This window comes from Misgurnus anguillicaudatus, chromosome 8 (genome assembly GCF_027580225.2).
Source record: "Misgurnus anguillicaudatus chromosome 8, ASM2758022v2, whole genome shotgun sequence".
NCBI classification, from domain to species: domain Eukaryota; kingdom Metazoa; phylum Chordata; class Actinopteri; order Cypriniformes; family Cobitidae; genus Misgurnus; species Misgurnus anguillicaudatus.
Window position 1 is genome coordinate 13256576 of NC_073344.2, and position 13662 is coordinate 13270237.

Here is a 13662-nt window from a genome sequence, read left to right on the forward strand (position 1 = left end):
CAATGCGCTTTTTCCTGCTTACACGTTCGTGGATCATATCCAATCTGTGCCACATGAGGGAAAAAAAATCAGAATTAAGTCACTTCAAACATGCAGTGTAAATGCGGCCTTTGATGTACCAATATGTCCCTTTTAGATACAACCGTGTACTTTTTGAAAGGGCACCACACCACAATGTAAAAAATATTTGTTGGTTCAACTTAAAGGAATAGTCTACTCATTTTCAATATTAAAATATGTTATTACCTTAACTAAGAATTGTTGATACATCTCTCTATCATCTGTGTGCGTGCACGTAAGTGCTGGAGGGCGCTGCGCCACTTCGATAGCATTTAGCTTAGCCCCATTCATTCAATGGTACCATTTAGAGATAAAGTTAGAAGTGACCAAACACATCAACGTTTTTCCTATTTAAGACGAGTAGTTATACGAGCAAGTTTGGTGGTACAAAATAAAACGTAGCGTTTTCTAAGCAGATTTAAAAGAGGAACTATATTGTATGGTGTAATAGCACTTTTGGGAGTACTTCGACTCGCCTGAAAAGTCCGCTCCCCTTCTCCCTCTCATAATGGGAGAGGGAGGGTGTTACTACGCCAAGTCGAAGTAACCCCAATAGTGCTATTACGCCATCTTAGTTAAGGTTATAACATATTTTAATATTGAAAATGAGTAGACTATTCCTTTAAAGGAAAATACCACAGTTTTTCAATATTTTACTATGTTTTTACCTCAACTTAGATGAATTAATATATACCTATCTTTTTTCAATGCATGTACTTAATCTTTGTACAGCGCTTCTTGAATGTGTTAGCATTTAGCCTAGCCCCATTCATTCCTTAGGATCCAAACAAACATTACAATTACGCCCTGTACAAAGATTAAATGGGCAAGATTGAAAAAAGATATGTATGTATTAATTTGTCTAAGTTGAGGTAAGAACATAGCAAAATATTGAAAAATGGTAGTATTTCCTTCAAAAAAAGTATACTAGTTGGCTGCTATAATTTTTTAAAAATTGAGTCAACTTAAAAATAGCAATTAACTTAAAAAAGAGTTGTGTAAATATTGTTGGGTCAACTAATATTTTTAAAGTTGAATGAACTTTTTTTTTTACAATGCAGTGACAATTTTTGTGGAAATGGTGTGGAAATTGGTGTGGAAATAATCCCATGTTTTACTGCACTAGCAACATATCTGCTGGGAAATAAAGTTTTTAAGAATTATGAAATAAAATAATAAAAAAAATATATAAAAAATAATAAAAACATTATATTAAAGAATAGTATGTATTACATAGTATTTGCAAAAACCTGTTGGCATTTGATTTTGAAGCCAAACATAATTTAGCCTATGCGAAAATTTCCTACAGAAACCACGCTCACTCTTTCTCTCCACAACCCTGCATGCAAACAGAGAAAAGCATTAGGTCGTCTGTTCTTGCTCATTTCCATATTTCATTGATAGAATGAGACAACAAAGTGCTTGTTCTCGTCTTCAACATCCGCTCTTTTCCTAGCAACGTTGTATTGCATCTGCATGAGTGGGTGTGATACAGAATAAGGAGCGGATGGAGCCCAAGAACCCAGGGGCAAAATTCTTCCATGAATAAAATTCCATTCACAATAAAATTTCTGTGATACAATGCTTGCTATGTGGCTACTGTCCTCAAAATATCTCTGATGAAATGTCTGTTTATAGATCACAATTTCGTTATTAGAGTTATTTGTTCTGCTTGTTTTTATGTTTGGCTTAGAAAAAGGTTCAAACTGCATGGGGGGGGTACAAAAAAGTGATAAAGGTGTAGAGAAAGGGTGTATATTAGTACCTCAGAGGTATGTATCTATAATAGTACATATTAGGGCTTTTATAAATGGTACCATCCCAGTGACAACTGGGTATTTTTACAATAGCTGAAAGTATATTTTAATACAAAGTTTATGTCCAGGGTATTTGTCAACTTACCTAAATGCTTGGATATTTCAACACAGTTTGTGTCCGAGACCACCAGTTAACAGCAACTGTTACTCTACAGACAACAGAAACAACACACACATACACCTGACACAGCAGAAACAAACTCTAAACACACAGAGTTGCATCTGTCACTAAAGGCTGAAATCACACAGTGAGCTTGAATCCTTTTATTCTTACCACTCTTAAAACATTTTACATTCTGTGCATTTGGCAGCACTTTAAAAGAACAACACAAGACTTTTGTGCTGCTATATAATCTCGCTAATGAGCTACAGGATCACAAAACATGTTTGTGTAAAAATAATTTGGATATCAAAATGTTAAAGTAAATACTGAAGTTATTTTCATTATTATTTTATATATTTCATTGCAAGTCCTTATACGCTAACACCATAAACCCGGACAAGTTGAATTTACTGTACTTGGAATGTTGTTGACCTAAAAAAAATAAGTAATTTGAACTAAAACACGAGTACATGGATTCAATTTAAGTTGATTTAACAATAATTTGTAAAATCAATTGCTCTGTCTAACATCTCTACTCCGTTAAAGGCGGGGTGCATTATCTCTGAAAGCCAATGTTGACATATGAAAACACCTAAACAAACACGCCCCATCCCAATAGAATCCGGACCTTCTTTTGATAGACCCACCCCACACATACGCAACCCAGGCAATAGGCTGGTTTGACTTCATGCGGCGTCGCAAGAACCGACAGCTAGATGACGTCAAAGTTCTGCGAGAGCGATTCGCAAAATGATCCGTATGATTTCGCGAATCGCTCTTGCGGTACTTTGACGTCATCCGGCTATCGATAATTGCGGCGCCGCTTGAAGTTGAATAAGTCTAATGATGTCAGTTAGTAGACACGCTCCCTACTGCTGATTGGCTACAAGTGTGTTTTGGTAGTCGGCCCGACTCCTTTTTCCAAAGCGTTTTTCAAAAATCACGCAATCCGCCTTTAACTGAGTTCAAAGATTTTCTATTTTTAATTCATTTATATTACCTTTTGGTTTTAAGATAAAAATTTGATTCTCAACAGAAACACACACAAAACTACATTTTGACATGCATTGTCAGTACTGTGAGAGAACTACAATAAAATGTGCTTTATGTAAGTGAACACTGATCGGTGACTTCACTAAATTATCATTCACAACAAAACAACATCAATAATATAAGAGCTTAAACCTTGATGACAAATATTTAAGTAGGTAAAGTTTTTATTCTGTGATGAATTTGTGGGTATTCCTCACATGATGTACTGATGATTTTAAGTTAATTTCACTTAACACGTTAACTGGCGCTGTCCTGTGAGTTTACTTTAATATTTTGCATGTAAATGTTAATCTATCACAACATACTATATATTGTTGGAAAGGTGTAGTTATTCAAAGTATAATATAGCAGTAATAATAATGCAGTGACTGTAATTTATTAATTTGTGACAAGAGTATGCAGCAAAAAAAAATATGTATAAAATAATACTATATTGCATTATTTTTATTTATTACAAAACATTTAAACGGCGTTAATTTTTTGTATTTAATATTTTTACCTCCAGACACATAAATGTCTTTATTAAAACAAGACCAAAATTAGGCTTCTAATTATTATTTTTAAATTAAGTTATATTAATTTGAAGGTGTACATCACCTTTCACCCCCCCACCCGCTCAAAACGAGCTGTGCCAGCCAGGTAAAGGGTTAAATGTTTTATTTTAATGAATTCTGAAATGTGCTTAAATGTACGCTTATGTAAAGTTAAATGAACTAAGATTTCTTTAAGTATATGTCCAAAACACAAACTATTAAGTGATGTTTATTTCATTGTTTAAGTAAAGACAATATCTGGGTTAACAGTGATACAGAACTGTTAAACTGTAAAAAAAAGTTGGCTCAACTTAAAAAAATTAAGTTCCCTGGTTCCCTTAAAATTATTTGTTAATTTAACTCAATTTAAGTAACTGTTTCTGACTCTGACACCCTAAAAGTATTCTTAAATAATCTGGGGTTTACCATTGTAGTAGTTGTGTGAATCAGGTTTAACTATAAGCATAGTTTTAGCTATAGAGCAGCTGGGAAAACATGGACCAACAGCCCAATACTGACCACACAAAGAATGCAATAAGCATTGCAACACACGATGAAGCCTTCGAGTAGGCTATATATTGTTTTTTTTCTTTAAAAAATACCTTAAGAAACACTTATTCTGAAAACACTTATAAAATAAATCTGTTCCTCATGAAAGATTACAAAACCCAGGGCTTTGGACAGCTGAGTCCAATACTCAAACACCATGGGAGCGGGAGTGTCTGAATATCCTCATGATGTCCAACCATGACAGCGATTTAAGAGCATTCTGAGGGATTTCATCATTCAGCTGTTAGGAACATAGCTAACACAGTTTTAAGATGAATAAGAAAAATCACAAATAATGTGAAAACGGAGCATTAGTTTGATGTTCAATATGATTAAAAGCCTATGAGAGTGTCTCTGCAAAAAATGATCCGCTCTACAGTAGGAGATCATGTGGTCCGTTTAAACATCTTTAAATAAATCATGATGTATGGCTTTACAACAATACCAAGCGTTACGAGCCAACGCCTAAATCAATGCAAGAAGAGAAACATATATCATCTTGCCGGTGAACTTAATCAAACAAACAAATTCAGACACAAGTTACAGTATCTTACATACTTTTTATTTATAACAATGGCTTTCAAATTAACAATGATTTTCAAATGCCTACATTTGTGAATGTTTATCTACTCACTGCACTGATTTTTTTAGTTTGAATTAAAATGGCCCTGTTTTGGGAATACCTTTATAAATTTTCTTAAACATGACAGAACAGCATTGTGGGCACCTCAGCCATAATCCTTTTCACATAATCCATGCCATTCTCCCACCACGAAAAGGCATATTCATTTTATTTCTAAACTGAACCCCTCATTTCATCATTCAAATGCTCTTTTACTTTCGTCTTGTTTTTATGTTTCTAGCAGAATTCATTCTTCCCCATCGTCGTCTTCTCCCTGGTCTCCATCCATCAGTAGGGCAGCATACTTACTGGCTGAACTGAATTTCTGTAGAGACAAAACATTAAGTTAAAGGCCTAAAGATGTGCAATAGTGATTGGTAACACTAGTGGAAAATTAACAAAATCGCAACTAGTGATTCTATTAACCCGGCTCATTCTCATGATTTGCGTATAAATAACACGCAGTGTGAAAAGTCGTGCAACACGTACGCCAAATTCCAATTCCTTCTTGTTCACTTAATGCGGCATATCTTTCTTCATATCTTTTTATGTATTGGTTTCTCTTTTACACCGTTGTCACTTGGGTTTGGGGTTAGAACAACTTTGACATCCAAACCCCAATTCTAACCCCAACTCCAAGCTACCATGGTTTAAAAATAGACAAAAACATGGAGAAACCTATCAAATAAATGAAATTAAACCCAAGTGACAATAATAAAAAAAAAACAGAAAAAAATAGAGAAACCAATACAAAAATGACGAGACAAGATGTGCCATATTAAAGAATTAGTCCATTTTCTTAAAAAAAATCCAGATAATTTACTCAACATCATGTCATCCAAAATGTTGATGTCTTTCTTTGTTTAGTCAAGAAGAAATTATGTTTTTTGAGGAAAACATTCCAGGATTTTTCTCATTTTAATGGACTTTAATAGAGCCCAACATTTAATACTTTACACTGGGGCGGAGTTTCGCGTTCGTCCTCTGTGACTCTTTACGTCATGACGTATTGCGTGGGGTCACGCTGGCGCATCACAACCGGATTTAGACGAGAAGTTGTGGTTTAAAAGTGGACACTTTCCATTTTTCCCGTCAAAAATGACAATCGCCTCACCAGACAAGACCCCCATGCCTCGCTTGGGATCATCCAGGGTCCTTCGAAACTGCAATTTTAAACTGCATTAAAACTGTTACGTGTTGGGGTCCATTTAAGTCCATTAAAATGAGAAAAATCCTGGAATGTTTTCCTTAAAAAACACAATTTCCTCTCGACTGAACAAAGAAAGACATCAACCCTCTGGATGACATGGTGGTGAGCAAACCATCTGGATTTTTTTTTAAGAAAACTGACTAAATCTTTAAGTGAATGGGAAGGACTCGCATGTCATATGCACGCAAAATTGAAATTTGACGCATGTACTGCACAACCCCTCACACTGCGCACCGCTTAGACACACTTCATGAGAATCGGTTGATTAACCAATTGCTTCCATACAAAGCGCCTGGGTCAAAACCAGGTGAAATACTCACAGGAGGAGCAGTCTCTTCAAATTTCTTTGGTTCTGAGGCTATTCTGGGTTCTCTCTCTCGCCTGACCTCTTTCCTGTAAAGCCAAACCACTTTAACATAAGAACAAGCTGTACATCTAACAGCTATAGAGACTCAAGTCGACTGCACTCACGTTAATGCAAATGCACTGCATGACAACCCCTACCTATATAAGTGGAATCTCCCTCACCTATCAGCTGGTTCTCTACGTTTTTCCATATTTGGGGCGTCAATTCCACGACCCCGCCCCCCTCCTCTCCCGACTCCTCCTCTTCCCTCAGGTACACTTTTCTCCCTTCGAACCCCATCAACCCGGTTTTCATCTACTAGAGAGATAGTAGTGAGATATCAGTCTATATTCATAACCTGGGGCCTCATTTATAAAGAGTGCGTATGCACAAAATGGGCATTGAAATGTGCGTAAGCAATTTTCCACACACATATTGGGATTTATAAAAAAAATTTACTTTTCTTTCTCCCTTTGTCTTTTGGAAAGCAAATTTTTTTTATTCTCCACAAGTTATTTGTTCCAGGGGTCAGTTTAGGAGCCACTCACATTAACCAAACCAAACGGCGCTCTGGCACGCTTGGCCCCTCAACTTCCATCTTTTATAAATTTTGTTTGGAATAAGGACAGAAAAACCAGAGGGTCTACATCACTACACTGAACTTTACAACCTGTTAGATAATGAAAACATAATAATGCACTAGAAAATCTTATAATGCATGTAGCGATGTAGAGATTTTCCTTGTGTTTCGTACCATCACATGGATGGAAATATGCATATTGAAATGATATGCAGATGACATTATGCATAGAGACAGAGCGCAACGCATCATAACCTGAAAACCACAAAAAACAGAATAATGCCCAAAAGCTGCTTTGCTACAAGACGCACAGCCAACAAGCCAAAAAACCCAGGAATACGTTTCCACAAGCTGTCGACCCCAAAAAACGAGCGTTTAAAGACACAAAAGTTGATACAGGCAACTTTTCACAGTACTACTATTAGTAGAACTGCGCCCACTGGAGGGAAACGTAACAGCGATCCACTTTTGTGTCTTTAAACGCTCGTCCTTTTAAGGTTGACAGCCCACAAAAACGCACTTCTGTTTTTCTTTGGCCCGCCAGGTGTACACTCTGTCACACAGCAGCTTTTAGGCATTATTCTGTTTTTTGTTATAAGCCAGAAATGACAAGGAGGCGGCCTCTCGCAATACAAAGTGAATGGAGACTGTTGAATTGAAAATTCAAAATCTGCCTTATATGTGCATGCACACTTTAAGGATGAGATCTACGCAAAGTTTAATAAACGAGACCCCAGGTCTGTTATGTTTTACTATAACCGTGGAGATTGTTACCTTTGCCTGATACTCTCTCTTCTGTTGATCTAGAAGAGCAATAAAGGGAAAAAATAAAGATGACAAAACAAATTTATCAATGTTATGTTCCTTCAGCATCAAAATTCTGAATGTTTGCATAATTACGTTAAAATGAATATGTTCATAAGAATCACACCTGTTGAGTTTGGGAGCACTTTGGCTGCTGGGAGACACTGGGGGCGGTACTTCACTAGCACTGCCTCCTGCACTGCGTTTAGCCCACACATTTTCTTTAGGGGGAGGGGCTGGCATTACTTTTAGTGGCAGCCCTCCCTGATTGGATGAAGGTGATGGAGATGCAGGAGAGATGGGTTCGTCCTCTTGGCCACTAAGGATTTCATTTTCCGAATGCTCACCATCTCTACTACTCCTAGATCCTGAACAGATATACAAATCATTTTTGGGTTGTTAATCACCAACAGCATTTCAATACAATTTTCTAGTTTAAGCCAACATACAATTATTAAGGATAATTTTTATTAGCATATTCATGTGAACTAGACTCTTAAATGGACCTGTTTACATGGCACTACACGTAAATGCTTTACCTTTAGGGTGTGAGGATTCGTTTCCTGTTCGTTCACGTTCTTTAGGCTCTTCACTCCTCCAACTCGGCTCTCTAAAAATAAACAAATCACACCTCTAAACATCATACATCTCTTTCATTGGTGTTTTTAACTGTATTTTTGCTCCGAGATGGACCCGCTTACCGGTCCCGTGGTTTCCTCTCTAATCCTCTGTTCTTATCTTCCTCCAACTGCCTCTGGAGTCGTTCTTGTTCTTTCTTCAGCCTCTCCTCCATTTCTCGTTCCCTGGCAGCCGTGTCCACAGGTTTGGCTGCCCCGAATATAGATGCGGCCCGGCTGGAATTTACGGTGCTGCTCTGGGGGGATGGGCTTCCGCTTTGTTCCTCCTCTTTTGGGACGCTACGTGGCTTCAGGTTCAGCTTGGGTCTCTGAAGAGGGGCTGGAAAAAACGCAGATTGCCTTTCAAAATGTTGTATTGTTTGTAGTGTAACATATTAATAAGTCATATTATACGTTTAAAGTGTTTAAGTTAAACACTAAGGGGTGGTTTCCCAGACAGGGACTATCTTAAACCACCAAACATACTTATGTAGCTACTCATGTAACAGTCTTTAAATAGTGAAAACATGGAAGTGTTTGGTGGCTTCTAAATTCTAAATCCCTGTTTGGAGCCATAGAAATGAATGGGGCTAGGCTAAATGCTAACACATTCACGATGCGCTGTACAAAGATTAAGTGCACGCATTGAAAAAAGATCATGTATTAATTCGGCTAAGTTGAGGTACAAACATAGTAAAATATTGAAAGATGGTGGTGTTTTCCTTTAAGCCCTGTCTGGGAAACCGCCCATAAATGCTTAAAGGATTAGTCCATTTTCTAAAAAAAAAAAACAGATAATTTACTCACCACCATGTCACCCAAACTATTGATGTCTTTCTTTGTTCAGTCGAGAAGAAATTATGGTTTTTGAGGAAAACATTCCAGGATTTTTCTCATTTTAATGGACTTTAATGGACCCCAACACGTAACAGTTTTAATGCAGTTTAAAATTGCAGTTTCAACGGAGTTTCAAAGGACTATAAACGATTCCAAATGAGGCATAAGGGTCTTATCTAGCGAAACGATTGTCATTTTTGGCAAGAAAATAAAAATATGCACTTTTAAACCACAATTTCTCGTCTTCCTCCGGCTATGTGACGAGCCAGCGCGACCTCACATAATTGCAGACCATTTTAAAGAATAAACTGACACAAAGACATAAATTAGTATATCATTGATATACAACAACGTCGGAACGTTCCTCTTTCTCCACACTTGTAAACACTGGGGCGTAGTTTATATACGTCATCCGTCACCTCTTGACGTGATGACGTATTACGTGAGGTCATGCTGGCGCGTCACATGACCGGAGGAAGACGAGAAATTGTGGTTTGAAAGTGCATATTTATTTTTCTTGCCAAAAATGACAATTGTTTCGCTAGATAAGACCCTTATGCCTCTGAGATCGTTTTGAGTCCTTTGAAACTGCAAATATAAACTGCATTAAAACTGTTAAGTTTGGGGTCCATTAAAGTCCATTAAAATTTGAAAAATCCTGGAATGTTTTCCTCAAAACATAATTTCTTCATAAAAAGAAAGACATCAACATTTTGGATGACATGGTGGTGAGTAAATTATCAGAATTTTTTTTTTTTAAAGAAAATCGACTAATTCTTTAATACAAATAACAAAAAAATCTATCATAAATTGTGTACCTCTCTCTTCTCCTCTATCATCCCTCCTACTCAATCGGTCTTGATCTCCATAGCGATCACCATCTCTTCGCTCTCCATAGTCTTGCCTGAAGCCACTGCTGAATCCACGGCGTCCTCCGCCACGCGAGTCAAAACCTGAAACAAGCACACGACCATGGCATCATTTACAAGCAAATTGTCAAGAACTAATAGGGAACGCACAAAAAGTTTGCAAAGGCAAAGATAAATTCCAAACTCAATAGTCTGTATTAGAAATATTAAACTGTAGTCGAAACCAACCTCCACGATCGTAGTCTCTGCTACCCCTGTCATCGTAGCGATCTCGACCACCAAAGCGATCTCGACCACTGTCGTAACGATCATCACGCCTTGGGCCGTCTCTAAATCTATCTGACTCGTAACGATCACGTGACTCTGCAAAAAGACACATCACGCTGTTAGGTGACATGTACATGTTAAAGGAAAACACCACAATTTTTCAATATTTTACTATGTTCTTACATTGATACATCCTTATCTTTTTTCAATCCGTGCACTTCTAATTTTTGTACAGCACGTCGTGAATGTGTTAGCATTTAGCCTAGCCCAATTCATTCCTTAGGATCCAAACAGTGATGAATTTAGAAGCCACCAAACACTTCCATGTTTTTCCTATTTAAAGACTGTTACATGACTAGTTACACCAGTAAGTATGGTGGCACAAAGTAAAATGTTTGTTTGGATCCTAAGGAATGAATGGGGCTTGACTAAATCCTAACACATTCATAAGGCACTGTACAAAGATAAAGTGCATGCATTGAAAAAAGATAGGTATGTATTATTTCATCTAAGTTGAGGTAAGAACATAGTAAAATACTTTAAAACTGTGGTGTTTTCCTTTAAACTAGTTGTTTTCATTTACCTGACTGTGTTATCTACTTTAAGCCTTGATTACCAAGGATAAAGTCACAACGTTGAAAGTTTGTGCAATTGATCACACTAACAGTCAATTATGTATATTTTACAATAATTATTCAAATAATTAACTATTTAAATACAGTTTACCTACCCTAAAATTGACAAAAGGCTCTTGTTTTTATGCATTTGCTTAGAAGCACATACATAAACATAACATATATAACTATTATGTTATACAAATTTAAATAAACAAATCTCCATAACTTGTTTCTTCATGCAATAGTGCATATTTTCTTAACTTACTGTCACCAAAACCCTCGTCTCTGCGTGGCCCATCATCATCGTCTCCGCTCGGCCGTGCCCTCCAATCAGAATCAGTCTTATCAGGTCCGCCTTCTATCATGCGACTGCGGTCTCGGTCCCTGTCTCGCCCCATCATTGAACCACTATCTCTCTCTAAAGTAAATGTATTATAAATTCAGGATGAGGTTTCAAAGAAGCCTGATACTGATTAAAAAGAACAAAAAGGACGTACCTTTGTCATTGGATTGATCAGCAATATCCACACGGATCCGCCTGTTTCCAAGATTCTAAACAAAGGTAAAGCGACATTAATGTGTATATGAGTAATACACTGATCTCACAACTGTGCCAAACCATAGCTCGGTATGTTTTAACAACCCACCTCTTCATTTAGGGTGAGCGCACGCAAGAGCGAATCAACATCATCAAATTCAGCGTAACCGAACCCCTTGAGCCTCTCTGGGTTACTAGGCTCCCTTGGCAAACGTACAGCACTGATCTATGAACAGAAATCGTCACAGTGTTACACAAAACTTCCACTTTATCATCTTGCCATTTGTTGCCAAACATTTAAAGGCCAGCACTGATCGCAAGTCCTCTAAAGAATTCTTTGATTGACTCCTCGCTGACGTCGTAGGGTAGGTTACCCAAAAAGGCCGTGTAGGGTGGGTTGCGTGGCAGCCGAGAGCGGTCGACGTTCGGTTCCCGTGCCGCACGTGGAGCAGTTGGCAAGATGGAGCGATCGATGGGGGGAGCTCTATATGTATCCTCCACGGTATGCCAGGAGGTTGAAACTAAAGAGGCGGAGTGAGAAAGATCTTGAGAAGCCAAACACAAAAGCAAATTCACAATGCTCACACATTTACGTTGCTAAGTGATGCACAGAATCATTGGGTGCAGCGGTCATAGCTGTGTATTATCATAAATAAAACAAAGCTATTGACCAATCAAAATCAAGGACTGGATTTAAGTGTTTCATAAATGAGCCACAATAACAAACAATTAAAATTGTATTTTCTTTTACTCACCATCTCCATCCAAGTCATCCGTTTCATCCGCCCAGCTGGTGGGCTTTGGGTTGGGGTAACTAGGGGGTGCATTGCCACCCTTATCATCCACAAGAAACTCATTTAGGGAGAGGGTCTTGCCCTTCTTACTCTTCTTCTTAGCTAAAGGACAAGAAACAAAAGTATGAGCGCATTTGGGTTAAGCTATTGCATTACTGTTGTAATCTAATAACATTTAACATGTTAACAATAACAAGAACACAATTTATTGTCCCCACCCAAGTCACTGTGCAATATGGTGAAACAGATAACAGAAAAGACAAAGCATGACTATGCAAAAATTGATAGTGACTTGTTCCTCCCTAAATAGCTTGAGCAACACTGTGTTTGTTTTAATAAACATTTTCACTTGCGTGTAAACAAACAACACCTACTAACACTAATAACAGATATTATGACACCCAAAAAATATGCTACCGGTTTTCACAACACTCATTCGCATAACTGCGCTCTTCTCCCCAGCTGCACTACTTGTAAACATAGCGTCGTGTTTTAATGGTTACTGTTGGGTCAAAATGGTGAATTCTCTCTCATTTGTAAATCAAACTGGATAAAAGCGTCTGCTAAATGAATAAAGTAAGTCCATTAACAAAACAAAAAATTAGAAAAGGGGCGTTGGCGCGATAATGCGGTGTGGAACTGATCAGTATAACAAGACGACGCCAGCTTGCGGGGGAAGAATTAAAATGTGACACATTATGTTATGGAGTCTCACGCAGATCCATAATTTGATTAAACTAATCAGCACCGTTATAATCATTCTATAACACGATTGTCTACTTACGCAAACATTGGAAATACTAATCTCATTTTGTAAAATACATTTTAAAAAATGTCTACTGCAGCTCCATGTCCACACACGTGGTGACTCTTCCGTCCCTCCTCTGGACGCTACTGCGCAAGTGCAGCAACCACGGGTTATTAGCGCCGTCCAAAACTTCATGCGCTAATATTTATTTTAGGATCATACCTTTGTGTACCTCAACTCTATGAGATACTGAATATGCAAAGTCACATGAATCTTGGTCAATGAAAGCTATCACGTCCTAGAGGACATGATTTGGCCGCTAGCAAAATGGCTAATTCATTTGAGCATAACGCTAACGCTCCCCGTACAACAAATCCGTCTTGGTTTTAATGTACATTGCTAATAAATTAAGCAATGTAATACTTAAAATATCATTTGGTGAATGCAATAATCGTTATGTTTAACCGCAATAGTGTTTTACAAACTTGCTAAGTGCTGTTTCGCAAAGAAATGAGGCAGAGCGCGAGCGCATTATTCTCACCTGACGCCGCCATGTTGGAGAGTGATGTGTCGGAAGAGTCCCGGATGAATGCGTCAGGGATTTGTCACGGGGTCAGACATTAGAGCATCAATAAATGTTTACACGTTGTAAGAATGTGATAGGAGTTGATCTCAATCTTTTTAGGCTCACCACAAAA

General features: G+C 37.7%; 1 protein-coding gene across 4 annotated transcripts; it reads right to left on the reverse strand.

The window, feature by feature from the left end:
- Positions 1-4655: 4655 nt before the first annotated feature.
- On the reverse strand, positions 4656-13662 carry eif4bb (eukaryotic translation initiation factor 4Bb). Of its 4 annotated transcripts, none has more exons than XM_073870324.1 (15): positions 13506-13662; positions 12178-12318; positions 11728-11943; positions 11532-11638; positions 11382-11436; positions 11150-11302; positions 10229-10363; positions 9950-10084; positions 8379-8634; positions 8217-8287; positions 7805-8045; positions 7648-7676; positions 6476-6608; positions 6268-6340; positions 4656-5062 (listed from the first exon to the last, which is right to left on the reverse strand). In XM_073870324.1, the coding sequence occupies exons 1-15, from the start codon at positions 13516-13518 to the stop codon at positions 4985-4987; spliced, it is 1836 nt and encodes a 611-aa protein (XP_073726425.1). In that variant the 5' UTR covers positions 13519-13662; the 3' UTR covers positions 4656-4984. The 4 variants fall into 4 exon arrangements, with proteins under 4 accessions (XP_073726425.1, XP_073726424.1, XP_073726426.1 ...); XM_073870323.1 differs by having other exon boundaries at positions 6476-6611; XM_073870325.1 differs by lacking the exon at positions 6476-6608 and having other exon boundaries at positions 13506-13661.